Source organism: Cucurbita pepo, chromosome 2, assembly GCF_057944985.1.
Source record: "Cucurbita pepo subsp. pepo isolate OVF chromosome 2, ASM5794498v1, whole genome shotgun sequence".
Classification (NCBI taxonomy): domain Eukaryota; kingdom Viridiplantae; phylum Streptophyta; class Magnoliopsida; order Cucurbitales; family Cucurbitaceae; genus Cucurbita; species Cucurbita pepo.
In genome coordinates this window covers 13,298,901-13,325,552 of record NC_141799.1, presented here as the reverse complement: position 1 = coordinate 13,325,552, position 26,652 = coordinate 13,298,901, and the positions used below count along the sequence as shown (strand labels likewise).

The 26,652-nt window shown below is 33.6% G+C and overlaps 5 protein-coding genes across 5 annotated transcripts; 3 read left to right on the top strand and 2 right to left on the bottom strand.

Moving 5' to 3' along the window:
* Positions 1 to 7,232: 7,232 nt before the first annotated feature.
* On the top strand, positions 7,233 to 8,354 carry LOC111787446 (transcription factor MYB48). The gene is made up of 3 exons (XM_023667409.2): positions 7,233 to 7,437; positions 7,565 to 7,694; positions 7,787 to 8,354. The coding sequence occupies exons 1-3, from the start codon at positions 7,320 to 7,322 to the stop codon at positions 8,193 to 8,195; spliced, it is 657 nt and encodes a 218-aa protein (XP_023523177.1). The 5' UTR covers positions 7,233 to 7,319; the 3' UTR covers positions 8,196 to 8,354.
* Positions 8,355 to 11,016: 2,662 nt separating this feature from the next.
* LOC111787434 (transcription factor JAMYB-like) lies at positions 11,017 to 12,417 on the bottom strand. The gene is made up of 3 exons (XM_023667392.2): positions 12,204 to 12,417; positions 11,992 to 12,121; positions 11,017 to 11,831 (listed from the first exon to the last, which is right to left on the bottom strand). Exons 1-3 carry the CDS (start codon positions 12,400 to 12,402, stop codon positions 11,306 to 11,308), a joined length of 855 nt encoding a protein of 284 aa, XP_023523160.2. The 5' UTR covers positions 12,403 to 12,417; the 3' UTR covers positions 11,017 to 11,305.
* A 6,432-nt stretch (positions 12,418 to 18,849) lies between these two features.
* Positions 18,850 to 20,463, top strand: LOC111787431 (uncharacterized). The gene is made up of 2 exons (XM_023667390.2): positions 18,850 to 18,998; positions 19,612 to 20,463. The coding sequence occupies exons 1-2, from the start codon at positions 18,888 to 18,890 to the stop codon at positions 20,347 to 20,349; spliced, it is 849 nt and encodes a 282-aa protein (XP_023523158.2). The 5' UTR covers positions 18,850 to 18,887; the 3' UTR covers positions 20,350 to 20,463.
* Positions 20,464 to 23,045: 2,582 nt separating this feature from the next.
* On the top strand, positions 23,046 to 23,648 carry LOC111788471 (uncharacterized). Its single transcript, XM_023668806.2, has one exon. The coding sequence runs from the start codon at positions 23,046 to 23,048 to the stop codon at positions 23,448 to 23,450; it is 405 nt and encodes a 134-aa protein (XP_023524574.2). The 3' UTR covers positions 23,451 to 23,648.
* Positions 23,649 to 24,482: 834 nt separating this feature from the next.
* Positions 24,483 to 26,118, bottom strand: LOC147793723 (uncharacterized). The gene is made up of 3 exons (XM_087120889.1): positions 25,958 to 26,118; positions 25,720 to 25,836; positions 24,483 to 24,795 (listed from the first exon to the last, which is right to left on the bottom strand). The coding sequence occupies exons 1-3, from the start codon at positions 25,976 to 25,978 to the stop codon at positions 24,679 to 24,681; spliced, it is 255 nt and encodes an 84-aa protein (XP_086977015.1). The 5' UTR covers positions 25,979 to 26,118; the 3' UTR covers positions 24,483 to 24,678.
* Between the last annotated feature and the right edge of the window lie 534 nt (positions 26,119 to 26,652).

Genomic DNA, 26,652 nt, shown 5'->3' with positions numbered 1-26,652 from the left:
CTTCTTTCTTCATCTTCTCCTTTTAAGGTAATATGTTAATAACGTAAGAAGAAAGTCAAAAACAAGTTTAAGGAAAGGGATCCTAAGAAGGAAGGTAAAACGAGGAAGAATTCTGAGGTATTACTCGTCCACCATCAGCAATCAACAAACAAATGTAGTCGATCAAAATAAAGTTGAGTTAAATTTTGGAAAAATTGAACATTGAGTCGCTCTGTGGATCAATTTTTTTTATTGGGTTGATTCGACTAACTCGAAAATAAGGTTACAATCTAACTCAACCCAACTCATGTACCTTTTAAGATTATTTTGAACATTAATAATATTTGATGTTTGTAACTGATATTGGTAATGTGTTGTCATGAGATCCCACGTCGATTAGAGAAATGAATGATGTTGGGGTTCGGAGGGAGATGAATTGTGAGATCCCACATCGATCGATTGGAGGGGGGGGGGTGAAATGTGAGATTTCACATCGTTTGGAGATGGGAACTAAACATTCCTTAAAAGGGTATGAAAACTTTTGCCCACTAACGTGTTTTAAAACATGGAGGGAAACCCAGAAAGAAAAGTTTAAACAACATCTGATAGCCATGAGTTTGGACGGTTACCGTTGTGACCCCTAAATGTTTGATAAATTTTACAAGATTTTGGTTAATGTATAATTTTGTAAATAATTAAAAGAAAAGACAACCCATTGGAATGAGTTGAGTTGGGTTGGATTATTGTGAATTTTATTTGAGCTGCCCAAATCAAGCCTACCTAAATTTTTGGTCCATAAGATTTTTCCAAAATTTTAGTTATTAACTTAAGTAGAATTCTTTAAACAATTAAAAGAAAAGACATCCTATTGAGTTGGGTTAAATGGTCAGATTATAAATTTTATTTGAGTTGCTCGATCACGCCAACCTAAAATTTTGGTCCAAAATTTTTTCAAAAAAGAAAAAGATGTTTATGGAGTGAAATTGTGTTGAGAATGAGAAATAGAATTGGAATGGAAGATATGTATTCCTATTCATATTCATAACCTTTAAATAGGATACAAGCTATTAACTAATATCTACGAACAAGTAAAATATAAACGAGAATAAAATAAAATATATTACAAATCAAATTATAAATACAAAAATACTAACATAAATATCTAATATATATTTTATAACTAATATATTCTCTAAATATTATATCTCAACAAGTTGGAAAATGAGCCTTTTCTGTCTCTTTTTTAAGGTTGATTTAATAAACATTTTGTTGTTCAAATATAAGTTATATATACCATATTGAAATTTCGTCACACCTAAAATTTGAATACAACAATAGCGGAGTTCGCGCCGACAAAAAATGATTTAATTTAATTAAAAAAACAAACAAATAAAAAAGTCAGACATTCACGATTTTTCTGACAAGGTTTGAAAAATGAGGACTAATCTCTTAATTTAATTTAATTGTTTTAATTGAATTTTAGAAGTCAAATGTCAATTTCAAAGCACCGTCCCTCCTCCTCCTCACGTGCCCACACCCTCTCTCTTTTCCCCCCCTTTTTTCTAAAAACAAAAAATTAATTCATTTAATATTTTCATTTTAATGCTGAATTAAGACACAATTAAAGAAAAAAAAAACAAAAAAACAAGAATTTGGTACGACCTAAATATAATATTTATTATAATTGTTACTTTTAAAATTATATAAAATGTTAATAACTATATAAATTAATATATTGATTATTGCACCCATATAGACAAATAATAACTCTATGTCGACTAGATCATTACACTACAAAATTTTGCATAAACTTAATATTTAACTCAGACAAAAAATTGAGAAAAATGATATTTATTATAATTAAAAATAAAATAAAATACAAATTAATTTAGAAAATATAAACACCATTTGAACTATTAAAAAAAAAAACATCGAAAACATAGCTTAATCAATATACGACTCTCGCCTCGTACATCCTCACAATTACTTTGAAGAAAATAAATAACAATTAACTACATTAATATGATTTTTTTTAAGAGTATATATATATATATATATATATATAATTAATTAATTAATTTGACCTTTTTGTTCTTTTTCTTTTTAGTAGTCTTTTGCTAAAGCATCCTGAAAAAGTTAGACTTTGTTGAGAGAGACGTTAATTCTTTTTTCTTCCTTTTTGTTCAAAATTCAATTTTCCTTTGACAATTATACTTGCAGTTGACTTGAGGTATTGTTAGAAACAAAAAAAGTGCGACTGTATTTAAATATATATATATATATAGATACATGTTTTAAATTTCTTTTAAAACTTTTGTTTAAAAAAAAAATTAATTCAAAATGTTGTACTTCACGGTTGAATAAATTTAAATAAACATAATTAATAAAAGTCGTGCAAAAACTAATATTAGTAATAAGTTTTCCATGAAAAATAAAAAACTAGAATATAAACATATTGTGAAAAATAAATAATGTGATTTTGTATGTAATAGGATCATATATTAATTTTTTGCATTTATCTAGAAAAATATTATTAAAAAGATGAGTATTTAAAAATATTCAATAGATGATCTGACGAGCCTTTGTAAACTTGGGCAGCTGATGCATATGTCGGGTGTTCACGGCTTAAATTATTTAATATTTATTATCCTCAAATATTATTAGAAATAAGTGAAAAATTGGAGGGAACTAATATTAAAAGGCCCTTTTTTTAAATTAAAAGAAAAAAGAAAAGCAAAAAGGTGAAAAGGAGGGTGATTTTGAGATTGTTTTTAAAAAACACATTTTTAGTTCAAAAAAATTCAAACCAGTTGGGTTGACCAAATGGCGCTTAATTTTTGGTGTACCAAAAGGTTGACTAAAACAGCTCATAAAGTAACCAATCATCATCGTCATGGCCTTTAACACCCCGGTTTTTTATGAACACCTACCGAGGTTGTACTGTCCACAAACCACCTAAACACTAAATCTTCACTTCTCGAGGAGAATCGAGTGTTCACACCTTGCTATTTCAAACCAAAGTGTCCATTAAGCAATAAAAACGAGCTCCATCCGACAATTTTGATCCAAAACAATAGCGTTATTTAGATTGTTGCTCTAGTGCTCGTATCTACTAAGGGTGGGTCTGAACGGTTAGAGTGCTGTTCGAGTGTAATGTTATAGTTCTATTGATTTGGTTTATAGTGTTATGTAGCTATGTTGTTTGTGACCTAGTTGGTTGGGTTTGGACTTGGTTGGCAAAGCCGTTGATAAGCTGGTGGAGAATAGTTGGGTGTTGTAAGCATAGCAGCCATCTAAGAAGAATGATCACCAAAAGGAGAAGTTAATAGCATCTGTGTATTAATTTTAATAGCTTTACTCTTGATTTGATGTTCATGATCAGCCAGGGAGAAGAGGCATAGCATCTTGGATATCTCTTTACATGGAGCTTGACCTTTGGGCCTAGGCCAGTTGGCCTAAAAACTCTCCTCCTTAGCAATGAACGTAATTAGTAGGGGTGTTAGTAGTCTCGAGGTATATATGAATTGGTTCGATTTAAGAACTTTTATAAGCGCTTGGATATGGAAACCGTTGATTCACAAATACTGAAAACCAAATCAATTTGATCTTATTCCAAATTATTGCCACTCTTGATTTAACAACCTTGTTGAATAATAAGACCTTTAAATCTAAATATATCCACGAACCTCAAAACGACAAGGAATCATTCTAACGGAAAGTAAGATTCGAATTACCTTGTTGGTCAAATATCTCAAAACAAAAACACTTGTTTAAGATTTGAATAACTCCACCAGTAAGATTGATCATGTCAAGCTTGAATAATTATAAATATGCATCATAAACCACGTAGAATTGAAAAAAAAAACAAGAAAACATAAATGTTCTTTCTACTGCATGCTCCAAATCTACTTTACAGATATCACATTACATGTTTTTTATAGCTTCAAAATAAAACTTTCATCTTATATGACAATAAAATCTTAAAGTAAATAAAAGTTTTAAAATATATTAATGAAACATCATAATTCTAAACTATTATCCACTCCGAGAATGAATGAAACTCATTTCATATCAATAATGATATAATATTGTCCTAGACTTCATCCTAATACACCTTTTATAATGGACTCTTCAACTGTTCCACAATATCCCATTTGGCTTCAAATATATTTTTTTTCTAAAAAAAATAATATAAATTAAAAACTATAATTATAATGGAACGTGTAACTTAATAGTTTCTAGATATTTTTCTTAAAGAAAATTTAGGATATTATTGAAACTTTTCAAAGTTTAAAAGTATTTTTGAAACAAAATATAAAATTTAGGAGTATTTTTATTAATTTAACTAAAAAATAATATTGGGTACGATTAATTTATATCTCTAAAGTTTGAGGAGGTATCATTTAAAAACTTAAAACTTCAAATTAATGATGATATCGATTAAAATCATAAATGTCAATCAATATAAATTCTGAGTATTAAACTATAAATTTAGTTATAGTCTAACTCTAGGCTCATTCGAGTTTGTTATCATATAAATATCGACATCAATTTTAAAATGAAGAATGAAAATGCGCGGATTGCAAACTCAAGCATTTTTAAAACAAGTTATCTCACACGATATCTTTTATTCTTCAACTTTGGTGATCCATGACAATCCACGATGACGAAGCATAATGATAGTAACCGAAGTACGACGACGATCTTAACACCCCAACGAATTTGAAAGTTAAGAAACATGAGGCAATTGACAACAAGAACCCACGAAAATTGAGAACTTGAGGGTCAAATTCAAGGGCTTACCAACTGATTGCTAGTCGATTGACCACGAGTCTAGACATACGATGATGTTGATGATGATGATCCGAGATGAACAGCGACAAGGATGCTCCTCAAAATGGGACGATGATGTTCACGATGTGTTGTATGTGGCGTTTATGGCTGAAATCAAAGCATGAGAATGGTTTAGTGGGGGTATCCTCGTGTGCATCCTCTTGACTCATTTATGCTTGCCAGCATTATTATGAGTATTATGAACACCAAATATGAGTAGGTAAGAAAAGGAGGCAGCTGATCGTGTTTTCATCGTCACCCTCCATCGACCACGTATTGCCTTCTTCATTTCGAAACGAAGAATCAACAACAAAAACTGGTTCAGTTTAGGTTGCAGAGAATGTCAAAACCATGAAACCCTGAATCCAGATTTCAAATCTTGATTCAAATCATAGACGGAGTGTTATAGAAACTTAAATTTGAATTTTGTTAAATTTCATACGGACAAAATTTACAATTTAATCATAAACGAGTATGAAAAAAAAAAATATATATATATATTATGGTAAAAGTTTTATTATAAATCTAATGCCCAAATTCTTCGCTAGTAGATATTGTCCGCTTTTGTCCGTTGTATCGCCGTCAATCTCACGGTTAATGAGACAATCCTTATAAGGGCGTAGAAACTTCTCTACCGTAGACACTTTTTAAACTGTGAGGGTGACGACGATACATAACAGGTAAAAGCAGACAATATCTACTAGAAGTGAGCTTAGACTGTTACGAATGGTATCAAAGTCAGGTTCGGAGCGGTGTGGCAGCCACGACGCTGGGTCACAAAAGGGTGAATTGTGAGATCCAACGTTGATTAGTAAGGGTGCGAAAATGATTCCCGAGTAGATATGTTTTAAAATATTTAAAAAAAAAATACTATTTTTGGAAAGGCAAATGGGTGGGATTAACAAATTAATGAGAGAAGGCCATGTGATGCCAAATTCCACTAACACCTTATTATAATATATAATCCATTTAAGCTGTCAGCCAAATCAACAATAAATAAATAAATAAATAAATAAATAATTTAATTTTGGATATTAATGGTGTGGTCCTATAAATTCTTGGTAAAGCAAAAGCAAAATCCCCATTCATTTAATTAAATTATTTATTTTCAACAAAATTTTTTAATTAGATTCAATGAAAACACCATAAAATGTTTTTTTATATTATTATTACTAATTTATTAACACTGGGTAATATTTTTATTATAATTGATTAGGTGATACCCAAAAATATGTCGTTTTAATACAATATGATTGCGACATTTAAAAATAAAATAAGTAAATAAGATTAATTCATCAATTTTAAATACATCATTAAAATATTCATATTTGGTAAGGTATTGTAAATGGTGTAATATCTTTTATTTATTTATTTATTTTTTGTTAACATAAACTCGTTTTTTAAAAATATTTTCTTTTTAATTTTCCCGAGCTAGAAATAGATACCACAAAGTAAGACGATGACAAATTAACCTTGGAAGGTTATGACTGTGAACTTTAGGTTCTTAGAGTTTATTTGATCAAATTGTTACTACGACCTTGAAAGGTTGACGGTATATTAAGATGAAATTTTAACGTTGGTTATCCAATATCGAACATTGAGGGTATTTTTGACCATTTTTAAAATATAGGGTTTTTTTATTGTTCGAGCAATTGACCACTAATTTTTTTTGATTGATACGTAGATAAGTCCACCCTCAATAGGTATTGTTCTCTTCGAGTTTTCCTTTTGGGCTTCCTCTCAAGATTTTTAAAAACGCGTATGCTTAAAAGAGGTTTCCACACCTTTACGAAGAATGCTTCCCCCCCTTTCGTGGTCTAGCGTCTTCACTGACACTCGTTTCCCTCTCTAATCGATATGGTATCTCACATTTCCATTCTCATTACCTGTTTCAATCTTCATCCTCACAAAATTTTCCATTTATTCTTCGGGTTTTCCCTTTTACGCTTCCCCTCAAGGATTTTAAAACTCGTATATTTAAGAGAGGTTTCTACACCCTTACACTTATGAACAATGCTTCAATCTACTCTCCAACGGATGTGGGATTTCACAATCCACCCCCTACAGGGTCCAACGTTCTCGCTAGCACTCGTTCCCTCTCCAATCGACGTGGGATCCCACACTTCCATTCTCATCACCTGTTTCAATCTTCATCCTTACAAAATTCTCGATTCATTTTCGTGGGTCTCTTTGTTTCTTCACGGAAAAGTAATAGATAACTTCAAAGTCACTTTCTCTTTTTTGTTAAAGAAAAAAAAAAGAGACCCACACTAAATTTTGTTATCTTGAAAACTTTTCCCTATTATCTTAATCAGGAGATAAAGAAGATATGAAACCCATAAGCTATTATTTTATCAAGAATGAAAGGGAGAGATTTGTTATGCCTATACACCTTCCACCATGTCCACAAACTAACCCCTTATATAAATCTCCTACCAACACAATCATCAACAACAACAAGAACAACAAGAACAACAAGAACAAGAGAGAGAAAAACAAGACACAACATGGTGCAAGAGGAAAGTGTCAGAAAAGGGCCATGGACAGAGCAAGAGGACTTCCAATTGGTCTGCTTTGTTGGTTTGTTCGGTGATCGCCGGTGGGATTTCATCGCCAAAGTATCAGGTTTGAAGGTGGCGGGAGAGTACAAATTATAGGTAGGGTTTATTAAAACCCCCCCTCTTCTCCTCCTCCTCCTCCTCCTCCTCCTCCTCCACCTCCTTTTAACCTCTCCCTTCCTCCTCCCTTGCAGGCTTGAAAAGAAACGGTAAAAGCTGCCGTCTCCGGTGGGTTAACTACCTCCACCCCGGTCTCAAGCGTGGCAAGATGTCTCCCCAAGAAGAGCGCCTTGTCCTCGACCTCCACTCCAAGTGGGGCAACAGGTGAATACGAGAATTCATGCTCATGCAATTGTGGAGAGTCGTGATTCCTAACATTGATTCTGACGTATTTTTTTTTTTTTTTTAATTTTTAGATGGTCTAAGATTGCTCGGAAGCTTCCGGGACGAACGGATAATGAAATAAAGAATTTTTGGCGAACCCATGTGAGAAAATTGGCGCAAGAGAAAAAGAAAGCTGCGGTTCATCATGTTGTGGTGTCGCCGTCGTCCTCGTCGACGGTTGACTCGGTCCCGACGATTGATATCGGAGAAGAGAGCTTCTACGACACGGGTGGGGATTGGTCATGTTATATGGGTGAAGAGGATGAAAAGGGTTACTCTTATTCGATGGATGATATTTGGAGAGATATTGATGATGAGAGTGTTGTAAAGGCGGTTTGTGATGAGAAGTTGAGCTGTGGTCCAGTGGCATCACCGGCGCCGTGGGAGTACGGGGAGTACTCGCCGCCGTGGAAGGTGGCGGAGGAAAAGTTTGGGATTTGATTCATTTAAATTTGTTAATAGAAGGTGTGTTTTTGTTTTAGAGGGTAAGGGGGAAAGCTCTGACCTGTATAGCATTTGGAGTTTTCTTTACACTTTCTTGCACCATCTCATGCATCTTCATGCCCACTTTCTAAGCTACTTTTCTAAGCTTTTGTGTGATATCTTTCCAAATTCCCTCTACTACTCCTCTCTCTCTCTCTCTCCTATCTCATTAATTATACTCGGTGAAAATGTTTCGTTCTCCTCCCCGATCAGTGTGATCAGTGTGGATCTCACAATCCACCCACTTTCGGAGCTCAACATCCTTGCTTGCTGATACTAGTTTCTCTCTCCAATCGATGTGAGACTAGGTTTAGACGTACGATTTTGATTACAAGCAATAAACGTTTCAAGAGAGCTAAAAATCCTCCTATTGCAAAGCTCTGCCCACTCTTCCCTTCTTCTAAAATCCACTTTGGGTTAGGTCGGCAAAACTGCTAGTCCAATTTCGGAAGGAAAGACTCAAGATTAATGAGAGTTTACGAACTTCACCCCTTCACCTTCTTGAACTGCTCAATGTTCTCGTTGAGACACTGCCAGTGTCCACTTGACTCAACGTCCTAGTTGTCACTTGTTCCTTTTTTTTAATCGATGTGGAATCTCACATAAAATCTCAAAAATCAAACATTTACCGGTCACAACTTATCTTTAACATCTGTCACGAATGTCAAGTTAGATTGTAACCCTGTTTTTAAGTTGGTTCGGCCGATTAAATTTGACCCAACAATTATATATATAAAAAATAAGATTAATTATGGTTGAAACCTACTTTTGAGAGAGATTTGGGAAAACGAGCACTTGGAATATGATAATGGGAGGTGGACATGTCAAGAGGACGTGGTGCTCATTCATTTATAATATAATGTTTTAAGAACAAATTAATTTAAGATTAATCCGACCATAGTGCTTAGCTTTTGAATTCCATTACATATTCATTAGATAACTATTATTAGTTTACACAATTCATATATAATCGAATCATAGTGAAAGTTGCCCAATTTCCACCGACAACAAAAAAAGGTATTCCATTTTAAGCATACATATAAATTAATTATGAGCACTATAAACTATACACTCCCGAATGAGTGAACTCTACCTGTCTATGCCGGATGGGATTGGATTCACTCCACCCTTAAGCTTTGGAGGAGTATATATTGAAATAGGATTGAATGATATGCTCCGTCGGGTTCAAAATTCAGATTTCACATCTGTGTGTCTTGGCGTTCTCCTACATCCTCTACGACATGGTCACGTTATTTACTCATCGATTTTAAGGGTGAAAACTATCCCCACAGACCAACACAAATCCTTTCCACAAGACCACCCAATATAGAATTACTCCAAACAAAACACACTTAAACTGTGTAGTTCCTATGACCGAGTCACTAAAAAAAAGGTGTACCTTGCTGGTATAGATAGTGATTTTCAATTCTTTTAAAATTTTCTTAATTATCCTATCCTTCACGTTGGTATTCTAAGAAGACGTGCCTTGAGAATTCTATTGACATGACTTTAATACCATGTTAGGACAACAACCCTCTATATTAGTATGATATTGTCTGCTTCGAGCATAAGTTTTCATGGTTGTACTTTTTCTTTTCTCAAAAAACCTAGTACAAATAGACATAATATCTCTCACTTATATACTCATGATCTTCTCCTTAATTAGCCACGGTGGAACTCTAACAATTCTCAACATATATGAATTGTCAATATCTCCTTAGAGCATACCAACGGCTCGAACAAACAACAAAATCATAGAAATTTCAACGGTTGAAGTGAACCGTAAAAAAAAAAAAAAAAAAAAAAACAAACAAACAAACAGGAGAGGAACGTGAGAAAGTGGGTATAAAGTTATGATCCAAGGAAGAAAAATCTTGGTTGCTATCTAAAGTATGGCTGCTGGCAGCTGAGTGGCGGCTGATGAGCAGCGGTAAAATCCATCAAGGATGACAAATAGCAGTCAAATTCTTCTTATTATTAGTATTATTCCGTTGAAAAGACATCCAATGGTCAACTTTTCAAAGGAACATGTTTGGTAATGTTTTCCAATTTTGGTGGAAGTGTCTCATATGTTTAACCTCATTTGGCTATCAGTGAAACCAATATTTTTCACGTTCATCAAAGTTTAATCAGGTTCATGAACTTGATGATGTTTGAAAACGTCCAATCAACCTCATCCTAAACTACAATTGGATTGTGCTGTAAATTTATTATGGTTCGTTCGATTCAAATAAATTAAATGGTGTCTAAACTCTTGAAAAATAAGGTTCGTTCTTTAAAAATCGTGTCGACACAAAACACGGGTCTAGCTTCAATCTACAAAAATATTTATGATTTTGATAACACAATTGTTCGGTCCAAACTGCACTCTTGACACGCTTGCAGAATCTTCATTATACTCTTCGGTTATTTTTTTTTTTACTTTCTTGTCAAATTAGTATCTTGTATTCCTTTTAGGATTGATTTTGTATTCTTTTGTATCCCATAACCCTTCTCAGTTTGTAAATAACTTGAAACTTTTGACACTGATATTGCATGTCTTTTAAAACAGCACAAAATTTTACCATATTTTTCACATTTCAATGTTTTTGCTTTATGTTGATTTTGTTCTATGTGTGTTTGATTTTGTACTTTCATCACGATTCGATTTCTCGAAACCTCGAAAATTGGGTCGTGATAAATTGATATGAAAGCTAGTCATTGGACGGTGTGAAACACTGGTCATAGTAGAAACCAAAAGCAAAAGCAAAGCCACGAGAGCTTATTATTCTCTGAGTGGACAACATCATATCAATGTAAAGATTTATGGTCCCTAACATGATATCAAAGTTATACCTTTAATTTAGTGCATGATATCAGAGTTATACCCTTAATTTAGTGAGCCTGAAAGACGTAGTGTTTACATTACGTGGGGATACATAACAATTAATTTTTTCCCAACACCTTTAAACTTTATTTTAAGAAAATTTCCTCCAACTTAACCTTCCTAAGTTCTAAAATCTAAACAGATTACACATAAAATTAGAATCTAGAATGCAAAAAAGGGTTCACAGCAAGCAACTATATTATTATATCAAGTGATGATCCAAGCTCCACAAGTTTTCAACCATGGCATCCTCCAACACCCAATCTGGTGCTATCATTTGGGCATCACGATCACCAACTTCCCAATCACCCAACGCACCAACTGCCTCATGTTGCTGCTTCTGCCCCACCATGTCAAACCTCCAAGCTTCCATGAATTCACCACAAGGACTTGGTGGCCATGCTGAGACTTCAGGCCATTGCTGGACGGAACGTGGAGGCGGCGGAGGCGGCGGAGGAGCTCCGCTGCCATGGTTGGCCGGAAGAACAACAGTACTATTCGATGAGTTTGGTAAGTTCATGTTATGGAGAGATGGAGGCAAATTTATGGAGTAATTGGATGTTTGGTCCATGGCTTCTAGCATGCTCAAATGACAAATGGCATCCAAAAGTTTCCTGCTGTGAGCTTGTACTTTCAGCTGACGTAACTGTTTTTGAACTCGGGTCCTCCAATAGTTTTTAATCTCGTTATCCGTTCTCCCCGGTAGTTCTTGTGCAATTTTTGACCACCTACAACAAAAAAGAAATTAGGTATGTCTTCAATTTTTTACCTACGAGAAAGATTTGAATCTTTAAACTTTTAATCAAATATCAATACTTTTAAAACAAATTCTATAAATTACGTTCTAAAAAGTGTTTGTAAATCAAATTAATATGATCGTCAATATACCTATTACCCCATTTGGAATGAAGTTCGAGGATGAGGAGTTGTTCTTGAAGAGTGAGATTCCCGCGTTTAATATCGGGTTTTAAATAATTCAGCCATCTCAATCTGCAACTTTTTCCCGTTCTCTTGAGACCTGACAAAAGACAACGTTCGAAGAAGAGACGAGACAAGACGAGAGAATTCGGAATGGAGAGAATGCAAGTGTGTATAAATACCAGCTTGTTTAGCCAATAGGTTCCATTGGCCTTCACCATGAGCAGCAATATAATGAATCAACAATGTGTCCTCTTCAACAGTCCATGGCCCTCTTCTTAGCTCACTTTCTTCCTCACTTGGCCTATGGGCTGCAGTATTTGACACACCAGCCATAGGGACAAGAGGCAAAGAGGGTATTATTGGAGTGTAGATGTGCATAACAAATGGCAAAAACAAAGGGTTTTATAGAGGGAAAACAATGAGAAAGGGCCAAAATAAAGGCACAAAGCCACAAGATATGAAGCAATTCATAAAACTATGGTTTGACAATGAAAGGGTTTGTGTCCCTTTTTAGTACATTGCGTGGGAATTGGAATTTTCTGAAATGGGGAAATCAGCTGACCTGAGCTGAGCTGAGCTATCCAAACTTCCTTTTAATTTGGTTCTTTGAGACAACTTTTTCGTTAAAATTAATGAACAATGAACCTGGTCACCCTTTCATTCATGTCCATTATCTTCAACTCTCCCATGATTGTTCATAATTATTACATACCCTTTTCATTTTAAATCATGACTTCCCATTCAATCTTGAGCTTGTTCTTGAATCAATATCATTTTTGGGATGTTCTATCAAATGGGTTTTGTTTGTATCCCATTTTCCCTCAAAGAATTACAAGAAACACAATGAAATTCAAAGGGGCCTCTCGATGGGAGATGAGCATCAGAATTTCAAAGGCCATAGGCTTAACAAAGTGATGCCTTTCTCATCTTTTTCTTTGCTTTCTCCTCTCTATTGTCCTTTCATATTCCCATTTTCTTTTTCCTTTTCGAGACAAATATATACTCTAGAAAATGAGTATATATACTTACTTGGTATTGATATCATAAATTGTAACCATCTATGTCGAGGATTTGAATCAACAGAGATCTTTTTATTATACTTTCTCCTCACTCATATGCTGTGATCTGTATAGGGATGTCGAAGAATATTAAAGCTATCATGCACGTATTTAAATTTCAAATCTTAAACACGTCAAATTGACATATGCTGTGATCTGTATAGGGATGTCGAAGAATATTAAAGCTATCATGCACGTATTTAAATTTCAAATCTTAAACACGTCAAATAATGGAAAAATGGGGAATCAGAACATTAATGGATATGAGGTATGATTGAGCTGTGTTTTTGTGTTTTTCAATTCAAACCACAATCTCTACCAAAAGTTCAACACTTTTTAATAATAATAATAATAATAATAATAATATTATGCATGTTTTTATTCTTTGGATAAATTCCTCTGTTTTTTGGTTGCAAACTTTGCGATTCTTGGTGGGGGCCTAAATGAAGCTTTTTTCTTGATATTTTGTAATATTATTTTAAATGCTCCATAATAAGAGATATTCATTTAATTTGTCAGATACGGAAATCCATTCTAAATAGTTTTTAATATATATATATATAAGAGAAGAGAGGACACAATTTTCTGTCCACAATTTTTTAATGAAAAATTTTCGCTCTGATTCTTGAGAATTCCGTGGAGATGAGAATTGAAAAAAAAGTGGAGGCGGCGGAGATGGAGAAGGTTTCCCGTCTCTACCCACTCTACAGACGTCTCTATCCATGATAAAAAGCTTTATTATTATTATTATTATTATTATTATTATTATTATTATTAAATAAAAAGAGGGTAGAATTACGTGAGAGACTATCTAGCTCAAGACTTTAATAATGGTATTATTTTTGGGTACCCTCAAGTGAATATATTTGGATTACGTGGAAAAATGAGTTGATATGATTCACGTTTAGTTCATGAATCGATAAATTATGTAATTTTTGTAAATTATAATATCGTAATATAACGAGCGAATTAAATTGATATTTATAAAACTAATTATCATAAATATTAAAAGAAAATGAATAGAGATGGATTTGAAAGATTTGAAATAAAAGATGAATATAAAAATGGAAAAAAGAGCATTGAATTGTCCCTTTATGTGGGAAGATCCAAATCCTTAAGGAGGCAATGTGAGGAATCTGTCACATTCAAAGCAAGCCCTATGAACCACTTTTTTTTTGCTTCTTCTATTTCTTTTATTTAGGACCCCTACCACTAAATCTAATCATCGGTTTCTTTCGTTTATTTACGTTACTAGGTGATTCGTGAATAAATAATAGTCGGGGCCGTGTAGACTAACGAGGCAGAGAGATCATATTAGCCATTTGTTTACTTATGTAGACAACTAATAGTCATCAACCACTGACGTTGTTCATATTCTCTTGAGCCTGTTTTAGGATAATCTAAATGATGAAAAGTTGAGTCAAGTTATCATCGATGTCCACTAACTTTGGGGCAAAAACTATATAGGAGAATAGAGCAAGCCCATTAAGAAAAGAAAGGTGGTGGAAGGCATCTGTACGCAAAATTATTTAAAGTGGATTTTATCTTAAAATATGTCATGACTATATGTAGTGTACATGTTTATACATAACATACTAGAGAAGTAACTAATGATCGTACTGACATATAACATGCGTGAGATTTCACATTGAAAATTTTCGTTCAAAGAGATGATGCACATAATACTTTCATATTTATCATGACATAAATTTCTTATCATATGTATGCTCGTATTCAATATTTCATTCATGTTTATCATACATGGTACATTGTAGTGTCTCACAAGGCATAAACATAATTTTGTTAACATAGCAATCATAACCGACAAGGAAGTACATGGATCACACGGTTCATTCGAATATCATTACATCAATTATAATAAGTAATAAGGCCACATGAAACATGTTATTCATGAACAATCAATTTCATCCAACCAGTTTAGGTATTCTAAGAGCAAGCTCGTTTGTTGTCCAAGCTTTTGTTGATACTTTTGGTATTCTAAGAGCAAACTCGTTTGTTGTCCAAGCTTTTGTTGATACTTTTAAACTTGCTTTGACCAAACATTTATCAGCTACGATATCCATTCATTCAGAGAAATCGAGCTTAAAACCTAAACGAGTCAACTGAATCAATTGAAACTAAACTAAACGGGAAGAACGAGTAATGATATTCGAATGACTAATTTGTACGTAAAAAGAACATATGTTTCACAAAAATTCCAAATCTCTGCTAAATCCCACTAACTTGTAACACAAACAAACAATGAATTCAACTCAAGATTAACATTAATTTTTTGAATACAATGAATCCATACCAAAGCTGTAACCCATTCAAACCAAATGTGTAGTGCATGAAAAATTACCTAATTACTTGTTCCTTTTAAATTCCTCTCTAGCTCAAAACGACGACGTGTAGTAATTGCACGTGCCACTTAACACGGAAAAGCCGCCACGTGTCGCATAGAACGCATTCGTGCGGCACGTGCTAACAACCTCACTTTTGTTTTTATATTGTACACGTGTCGATGATCTAATGGTCCCCACACCATGTGCGTTACAGGTCTTGCTTTGGTGCCGCCATATATAAATAGCTGTAACTAAATGACAAAGACATGTTGTTTTTAATTAATTAATTAATATTATTATTTATTCTTTTGTTTATATTTCAAATTATATTTGTTTACTTTTATTGTATACTTGGATTTTAAAGTACACACTGTTCCATTCGGGTATTGACACGTGGCACCGGCTTTTAATTGAGGTGGCTTTTTTTTTTTTCAAAACTTTTTGTTTGACCAATACTTTTTTACATTAAAATATTATTTTAATCCTATTTTAGTTTTTATATTTTAAATATTTTAACTAATTAAATGACCTAAAAGAAAGGTACACGTCCATATAAATAGTAACTATCAACTTTTTTATTCTCATTTGAATGTAGTTTCTGTTTATTCATGTATCATTGATCGAACTCTTGATGGTAGCGGATTCACTTTCCAACCACAAGTGAGCTAAGCCTCTACCTTCAGTTTAAGAAGAAGGTTTTAGAAAACGAGGGCAAGGGAAGAGAGAGGTTTTTGAAAGAGACATTATATCAGCAAGCAAGAGAGTAACAACAACGACTGACAGTATATAACCTTGGGTAGGGGGTTACTTTATTCGGAGTTCATGGTTCTTTTTCATTTATAAATTTTATAATATATGCTTAATTTGAAGCGAAAACATTATCCAAATCTAAAACATTATAACGTGTAAATTTAGGTTATGGAATCAAGATCACATGGAACTCGTCTACTAACATGAATAAAACCAAACACACATGCATCAACGCTCTAGATTCATTGTATTAGTATTATTGGGAAAAACCAAAATAATTAAATATTTGAATTAAAATGTAATTGATATTGCTTTTAAACAAAGTATTTTTAAGTAAAACCCTTTCTTTAACGACCATTTTAAATAACACCTTACAATTTCTTTTGTATACATTTTTATAGGTAAATAACATCATGAAAATATAATTTTAAAGTAATAAAAATATTAAATAGACTTCACATACTTAGTCTAGTAATTAATAATCCATCTAATGTTATGGATCAACATTAGTTGAAAAATATTTTTTATTAGAATAAATATTAAGCCGGGATCGAGAGAGATTAAAATAAAATAAGGTCGACAAAAGAAAAAAATATATATTATATTTTGAAAGCTTAATAGTATTGAGTTCATAGTTTTATAAGTGCATGGTTCATGCATACACGTAGAAAATTGTTGGAAATTTTAGTCTCAAACTTTTTAATTAATAATATGGCAATTATCGTTGAATTAAGCTTGTATTTACGAAAAATATGTTAATTATAAAGTTTAAATTTTCATCTTAATTTAGGGTTTATCTGGAAAATGAAATTAATTAAAAAAAAATATTGAAAATGAATTAAAATGAATTAAAAAAAGACAAAAATAAAAGGTTCAATTAATAAAGATTATTTTGGGAGTTTAATATGAACAGTGGAAAGTGCGGAAACGGCTTGTCGGGAATAAATATATAATATTCGATTTAATAATTTTATTTGAATTTTAATTTTGGGGTAAATAATAGAATTTGTTTTTGTCGCTGTCGGATGGAGGTTTCATCAGGTCAGGTGGTTTTTATTAATTCGAGTTTTTAAAAAAAACCATGTGATTTTGTTCTTTTTTATTTATTTATTTTTTTTAATTCTTTTTCGTTAAAATGAAAGAAGCTATTATCTAAATTTGTCTCCGAAAATTATATTATTCGGATATGCCTCGGTTATTATTAAATTTTACCCGAATCTTTCAGGCATTTTTTTTTTACCACTCACATGTATTTTACGAAAATTTTATACGATATCATTCGATAAAATTGCTTCAAACAAAACACATTTAATCATATAATTTGTTGGTATAGATAGTAACTTTCTACGATAAAATTTTATTTTTTTTAGATAAAAGAAAAAAAAAAGAAAAAAGTAAAAGCCTATTTTGGTATAAAGTAGTGGGAGAAGGGAATAATAAGTAGGATAATAAGTCAACTCTAATATGGTTGAAAGTCAGTTTTCTTGGGCAGTTCACAATAGTATAGCATAGCAATCTAGGGCTGCCCCTCTTCCTCCTTTCAAATTTAAACCCTTTTATTTATTTATTTATTTTTTCTTTCATATATTTTTTTAAAAAATTGGACTTAATTTAAAATTTCTCGAACAAAATTCAAAATTCATTCCAAACATGTTCCTTAGTCCAATAACGTTGAGACAAGTAAGATTAGAAAACGAATTCAAACTCTATAGTGACAGTCACTACTCATGATTATTTTAAAAAAATTAATCTAAAATCTTATGGAAAATATATTTTTTAAATTAAAAATATATATATTTTTTCTATTTAGTTGACTTTTAATGTAAAAAACAAAGTTCCAAAGTACTAAAAAAAAACAATTTTCAATAATAAAATTTACAAAAATAATTTTAAATAATCATGAAAGAGCATAGAATTCCAAAAATAATAATAACAATAAGTTTTATTTATTTTTTTAAAAAATTATTTTACATAAATCATGAAAAGGGCGTTGAAAATTGTAGAATTGGAATTAGGTGTCCAATGAACCAAAGCAAATGCTTATCATTTGCAATCACCCCCTCACCCCAATCTCTTTTTTTTATTCCCCCGCTAACCCTATACTAGCTACTATGAGTTTTGACTCTTTTAAGGGGCTTTTTAGTAACTTCACATCATTAATAGTCGGATTAGATTAGACAAGATTAAATTAGATTGAGTTAGACTAAGTGTTTAGGTTTTTCGAGTCAAAATGTGATACACGAATAAAGTTGGGTATATAAATGATCTAAGACAACATAGGAAGGAGAGAGATCTTGAGAATAGGATGGCTAAGACAGACTTAAAAAAAATTGAAAGTCCCTACTTATACTAACAAAGTGTTAGTTGGTATGGATACTCTTCACTCTTAAGAAGTAAGGAATAGGTAACGTGAGTATGTCGTAATGGGATGCAAGGAAAGTCGGTCCTAATTCAAATGGTGGGCATGGATCGTTACAGGGGATTTATGAACAAATTGAAATTTTTTCGAGAATAAATTGTAAAAAATTAAAATAGTGAAGGGAGAGGTGGGAAATGGAATCTAAAAATTTTATATTTGTTTTGTTTTGGCATGTACCCTTTAATTTTTGTTTGTTTGATGAGGACGGCAGCTTCATTGGATTGGATATTTGTCCAAAAACAAAACCTTTTTTTAAAAAAAGTGAATAAAATCTGGTCTCTCTATAAATGAATGAGAATTCACCCTTCTTTCAACTCCCTAATCCTTCCATTTCCCTTTAACCCTTTCTCCACCAAGCTCTCATCAATGGAGGATTTTGATTCTCTCTGGACTTATCAACAGGTTCGTCAATCTCTCCCTCTCTGATTTCCATTTTCTCTTCTGGGTCTTCCTCTCTTTGCCATTTCCACTCCATTTCTTTGGTCTTTTCTTGTTAACTTCATCCATGGAGGATACTTTCTGGCCTTTATTTTCTCTCTGTTCTTGTCTATATGTTGCTATTCAAATGCTTTCTTCTGGGCTTTCATGGGTTTCTCTTGTTGGGAGCTGAAAAAACTGAAACACAAGCGATTTTTGCATTTGGGTCTCAATTGGTTTCTGTAATTTGCTGTTTTTTGAACCCCAATTTCATGAATAAACAGAGGATTCTGGAAATTGGGTGTTCTGAAACAGTGATTTTCCAACAAGGGTGTTCATAATTTCTGATAGGGAATAGTTTTGTTTTTGGAATATGTTAAATCATATCAAATAAATAATTCTATCCTGCAATGATTGGACCATGTTCGTCTTGAAACTTGTAGTGAGCATAGTTTTTGGCTTTGCACTGCTGAATTGATTCTCCCTTGTAAAAAACAAACAAAAAACTCTGTTCGCTTCCAATGGGAATCTTTGCCTGTTTCAATGTTTCGATTCGATCGAGATTATAATGTTTTAATCGATTGAGCTATGCTTATAGGGGTGGGATGAGATAAAACAGAAGCTTTTGTGTGCTACAATTGAGCTAGAATCAGCAAAAATGGAGGCAAATCAAGAGATGATGAAGAACAAAGAGAGTGTAAAGAATCTGATGAATCTTCTTCAAATGGCTTACAAAGAAAGAGATGAAGCAAAGAATCAGCTTCAAAAGGTGTTGAATGAATTGATGTTAACATCTCATTTTCAAGCTGAAAGTCCTGTAGGTAAAGCAAATTCCAGCATCACAGAATCCAACAGCCTTTCAGCTGATACATTCAACAACAATCCTCAATCTCAATCTCTTGGCTCGCCCGTCGTTGATTCGTTCTTCGATGCTGTTTCGTCGACTGATTTCTCGAGCTTAAACGTTGGAGATTCGTATAATGTGGATCCATGTGGGTTGGTGATTGAGAACATTGTGAAGGGGAAGAAACTGCCAGAGAAGGGGAGGCTGCTGCAGTCTGTGATGGAGGCTGGGCCGTTGCTTCAGACGCTGCTCGTGGCCGGGCCGCTCCCCCAGTGGAGGAATCCGCCCCCGTTGCAGCCGTTCAAGATACCTCCTGTGTTGATGAAAGGACAGGGTGTTGTGGTGAACAGTCCTAGAATGTGTTCAAGTTCTATGTTGAATTTCTCTGGCGTTCCTTCAGAGTCAGAGTCATGTTGTTTGAATCACAGTAGTGCATTGGTGTCAGGTTGTAATCCCAGTTTTGGGTGTACAAAGAGACAGAGATTGGTGTAAGAATGATACTCATATATTGTATTGTAAAAATTAAAGTTGGTTTCATTTGTAAATGAGATGTTAAAGTTTTTGGTATTGGAAATTGATTTCAGATTAGACTTCTCATTTCCTTCTCTTCCCCTGTATAAAAGTATGGTATTATTGTATGCTTTAAAAACCTCTCGTTAGAACTAACCCAATTGAATTGGTCTAACAAAACGTTACATTAGTTTAACCTTCAGTGCATCTCCATTTTACCTGCCTCGAATAGGGTGGGGATTCTCCATTAGTTTTGAGACTTTAATGGTAATATTTAAATTGAAAATTATGTTATTTGTTTTTTTATTGTTAAAAACTATATTGTAATATTAAATTTTGAATTAAAATATTATATATATATATATATATATATATATATATATACCTTGTTTATGAAATATATTAATTTATTAGGATTTTTTTCAATTTTTAAATTAAGATTATATTAATAAATAAAAATTTTAAAATAATTAATTTTTTTAAAAATAGTAACAAGAAAAAATAATCCAAAAAACATAAAAATAAATAGAGAATTTCACGAGAACAAAGAATGAAATAGGTGGCGGGAATGACTACGGGGAAGACTTTCTCATCCCCGCCTTGCTCCATGGACATCTCTATACACAAGTCTTGCACTTAATCCTAGTATTGCTTGTGTTCCATGCACGTTTCTTTGATGATGCTCGTTCTTCCTCATTCTCAATCGCTTGTGGTACTAACTGTCATAACCACTAGGTGAGCGATGCATAACATCGTGTCCTACAAAGAACAATGATGGAAGTGTAGTGACGTAGCAAAGTTCACATCTAAGACACAATTGAATAAAATGTGAACTCAAAGTTCGATCTACTAAACCAAAATGGAAAAAAAAAAAAAAAAAAAAAAAAAAAAAGTCAAAGGGACATTGAGCATACCACTAGCCAAATCTTGGTGCTACTGTCGAAGGTCGAGGCACGGTGGTTGAACGATGAGAAAAGAAAACAGTGACAAAGGATAAAGAAGTCAATGGCAACGAGCACGTGCAATTGTGAACGAAGCTGAGCAAAGAAGACGATCGATTGATGTGGTGAAGCTGAACTTGAAGCCGAAAGTGTTAAGGAACCCAAAAGTGACAAAAGCTCTCCTGTTAATAGACATCCTACCATTCCTAAGAGTCACAATTTAAACTCCTAAGATTTAGGCAATTCTAAAAGAAAAAGGTTGTGGTTTCCTTTTGAATTAGAAGATAAAATTAAAAAAATTAATCTCCAAAAATGAAATTAAAGATTTATTTTAAAATCTCTTTTTCCAAAATTTTATTAAAAATTAATTTTATCTTGGCTGAAAATTTTAATCGCCTAAATTACCCAAGAACAGCTAAATTCAATTAATTCACAATTAACCAACCAAAGGAGATTCAAAGCATAAAATAACCTTAAAAAATAAGGTAATTACTTTGGGACTAATCAAAGCAAGAGGAAGATACGAGAAAAATAATGGTAACCTCGAAATAGGGCGTCACAAAACTTGCCTATTAGCCCAACTATTAGAGATAATAGAGAGTTGTTATGAAGCTTATCATCACATCATCATAAACATCATAATATTTTACCATTTAGCTCCAACATTAGATCCAATGAGCCAATTCAATCAATATAGCGAGCAACTTCAAGGTAAAACAAGGTAAAATGTAACGGCTCAAACCCATCGCTAGCGGATATTGTTTTCTTTGGGCTTACCCTTTTCAAGGCCCAAATATGGGATCTAACAATCCACCTCCTATTCAAGGCCCAGCGTCCTCGCTATCACTCGTTTCCTTCTCCAATCAATGTGGGACCCCCCAATCCATCCCCTTCAAGGTCCAGCGTCCTTGCTGGCACATCGCCTCTTGCCCACCCCCTTCGAGCTCAGCCTCCTCGCTGACACATTGCCCGATGTCAGGCTCTAATGCCATTTGTAATAGCCCAAACCCACCACTAGCAAATATTGTCCTCTTTCAGCTTCCCTTTTTGAGCTCCCCTCAGGATTTTTAAAACATGTCAGCTAGGAAGAGGTTTCCACCCCTTATGAAAAATGTTTCATTCTACTCTCCCATCGACATGGGATCTAGGTGACATTTAAAAATGGGAATTTTGTTCCAAGATAAGTCTTGTGAACTTGGTGGGTGACAAGAAGGAACTTGACATTTAATAAATGGATGTGCTCGTGAAAGCCCCAAACAGGGGATATCTCGTGCAAATAATGAATGATCTATTAGGATGAGACAGAGCGAGAGAGATATTCTAATTGTTGAGAAGATAGTAAGGAAAGTAAATGAGATGATAAGAAAAGCATGAAAGTGGAAATGAAGATTCAAGCTACGCAATCCTTTAATGAGATTGATTAACTTGTAATCAAAACAAAATATGCATGATTGAACACATTATCTTATTAATCCCCTGCCCCACTTCTTATGTGTTCAATTGGCCAGGACTCAAGTATAGCCTAGGACATAATTGTATATGCGCTAGAGAGAGAATGCCATATTCTTTTTCCCCTCCCTTTCTTCATCACAAAAATTTAAGTCCAAGCAACAACCACTTCTCAAGACACTATAAATGTATTTCAAAAGCACCACAAAAGGTTAAGGAACTATAATCACAACTTACCTCTGCTTCTGCTTCTACTTCAGGGCACTGGGTCGACGAAAATCGACAAACATGGCTCAAACGCTTACTTTCCTGTTCTATCTCTCTTCATTCACATTTCTTTCCATCGTCCGAGCTGAAGGCAGAGCCCCTCATGGCCTGGTATACGAGAACCCGGTGGCGTTCTCTCCAATGGCGTATGATTTCTTCCATCCAAGAACCCAGAGTCCCAATGCCGAAGACCCATGTGGTGCATCCAAATGCTCCCCTTTGCCCCTTGCAGCTCAACTGCAATCTAAACCTGCACAAGAAAGCAAATACTCCACAACAACTCAGAAAGGTGAGGGGGTTTTTGGGATTCTGGGAATTGTGTTTGGCATCACATTTGCTGTGTTTTTGGCGATGGGGGTGTACTATGTACTACGTACCCGCCTAGCCAACGCAAACCGAGCCATGTCTGCAAAACCTGGTGCTTGACATGCTCAAATCCAACATGTTTATGAGCCTAACAAACACTTGGGCACTTCTCTTCCTCGGTTTAGTTTATTACTCCTTTCTTGTTTATTTCTCCAAGATTGATAGCGGCTATGGCTATACATATTTATTAATCTGTTATATATATAGGAGGCTGTTCTATATCTATCGTCTAAATTGTGTTTCCTAAAATTTTCTTCATCCCTCCTCTCCCCCCATGTGTAAATTTTTTGCTCCTTCGAAGTTTCTGGCTCTAATCCTACTAATAAGGCGCGTTCATGAATGAATCCAAGAAAAAAAAAAATCACAACTAGCAATGGGGCCTTCCAGAAATTATGCCAGATGAATAATCAAATGAAGAAAAAGTAATAGAATTATTGACCATGGCCGCACTAAATGTTTGCAACAAGGAAAGTCTTAAAAAGTTCTAAAACTCAATATAATGAATTTGGAAACTTTGGCCAACCAAAATGGAACTGTACGTAGAAATGGTGGAAACTTTCCAACAAAAGGTTTTAGGAACCAAGATTTACTTCAAGAACACATACCAAGCAGATGGTTCATGGTTGTACGATAGAACAAAAGTGTACAAATACAAATGATAAAAGTCATGCATACATTGCCATATCAATGCCAATAAAAACTACCGTAACATTAGGGTCTTCCTGTGAAGTGCGCAACCCCAAAATTCAGATCGTTCAACAAACAACCATATCAGGTGATAGCTGCTGAAGTAGAGAAATACTGGACACATGTGACCAATACCCTTTCCTCGTTGAGTCCATCAAAAAACTAGATGAATAGAAGCAAAACCAAGCACTAGAAGCCAATAAGCAACTGGAACAATGTGATCAGTAACACAACATGGCTCAACCTCAGTGCTAACTCAATATTAGAACGTCCAGTTGAATTCCGTTGTTTCAATTGCATAAGAGTTACATCAATTTAGCCGCATAAACAGTCTCAAAGGATGATAGACAAATATTTACGCAAGAGGATGTATAGTAGAAAATACAATTGTTTGATAATCCAGAATGTTAAAAATACTCATAGCTTTGTTCTCATTCATACTCAGCTTTATTGTTTTAAAGGCCTTTATACTCATAGCTTTGTTCCACAGTCATAACATCAATTGTTTAATAATCCAGAATGTTAAAAATACAAAATTTAAAATTCTGTTTTCTTACATGATTCATGCAAGTACATTGATCAAGAAAACATTCTCCACATATCACCATCCCCGTGAACTGAGAGCCTGAATCACAGGTCCAAATGTCTGGTCTACAGCTCTATTCCATAGGTGCGAAATCTCTGGGCCATATTTCTTTGCTAATACAGCTTTTTTCATCTAAAGTCGTTTCAAAGAGGATGCTATTAGATTAGTGGGGTTAGCTGCTAGATGGAAGTATAAATTCAGAGATGGTAGAACTTGCATTAAGGAATTCTACATTGTTGGTAAGAGAACTTGTCGGCCAAGAACAAAGTTTAGATTAAATAATAATATCAATAATTCCTTCCAAATACATAAACCCTGACAGTCCACATTATTCAATACTCACCACTCCCAGATGGAAAAAATTCAGGTGCCATATAGTTACTTATTCTGAGACGTTTCTTGTTAAAAAAAATCCTTATTCTGAGACACTTCTGCTTTGAATTAACAAATATTGTTGAGAACCCAGTTATCAAAACTGTCCAAAGAGTAGTCACTCAGATTTCTACCATCAAAATGCAGCATGCCTAGACATCTAAAATGACAGCAAATAACGAATTTTCTTGATACCCATGGTCCTCCATTGGTCTGTTACAATCTAATCCTTCACAAATGAAGTAAAGAACACATTCTTATACAAAACTTTATATTTTTCTATGATGAATTAAACTCGTGTGTAGAAAAATTGATTTTACAGTATTCAAATAATGTATATTTCAGCTTTATATTAAAAGAAATATAACTTACCATAAATTTATTGATATAAAGAAAAACATAAAAATTATACACATCAAGCCATGTTTAGATTAAGATCAATGTCAAAAATGTAAAAAAAAAAAAAAAAAAAAAAAAAAAAAAAAAAAAAACTACTTACAGATGATTTAACCTGAATGACATTATTGAAAATTTTGATAATTTCACTACGCTCTCCCCTTATTCCCAATCATTCAAATATTCACACATATACATTTGATAATTTCATTACATTTTCACAATGGTCAAACACAAGCCATAAAAAGTTAATGATTAGGGTAACAGAAAGGGAAATTTTAAACATACCGGAGATTGGGTGGCTGGCGGATAATTTTCCGAAATGGATCTGTATATGCTTTTCCGCTGCTCAAAAACAACAACCCCGACGAATACGCTGCCCAGTGCAGCACCAAGAAGTCGCTCCTGCAATTGGATCCAGATTTCCACCAAAAAGGAGAAGAAAATGAGATCAAATTGCACCCAATAAATGGCAAGGAAATCGAATCAGCTCTGGAAGTCCATCGGAGCATGGATGCTTGGTTACCTGAGCAAGAATGGAAATCATGGTAACATAAGCTTCGCCACTAAATTTCGCCGGATAGAGGAAATTTTTGGGACAGATTATCGAGCGAGGCCGGCCGATAGGGCTACTTACAATGGATCTTCACCCGAATATTGATTGCACAATTCCATTTGGGTAAATAAAAAACATAAAATAACATTTTATTTTAGTTTGCCTTTAAATATTTAATTTATATTTTTTTTTATAAAAAATAAATAAATAAGAATAATGTTTTCCATGAAAAAAAAAAAAAAAAAAAAAAAAACACCTTATGAACAATATATGTTTTGACCTCGTATGGGTGATTACCAGTCTCGACCTTCTCGTGGCTAGCCCCCGTGTTCTTGAGGTCAACCTTTACCTTTGATAAGGTCAATTTCGCAATAAAATCTATTATGGTTTGTCATTTTATTGACGTTTTTAGAGTAAAGTGCATATCATATGCTAACCCATCTCGTGAAATGTAATTTAACGTCCGAGTAACAAAAATGTACATGAATAAACCAATCTCACATCTAAATCAGACAACATTGAATATACGAAGTTAGAAGGTTTCATATTGGTACGTGGAGATAGTCTTCACTCTTAGAAACAAAGAATAAGTCACGTGACCATGTCATAGGAGAATGTCGGGTCCAAGAGATACCGAATTTAGATTCTAAATCTTGATCCGAATT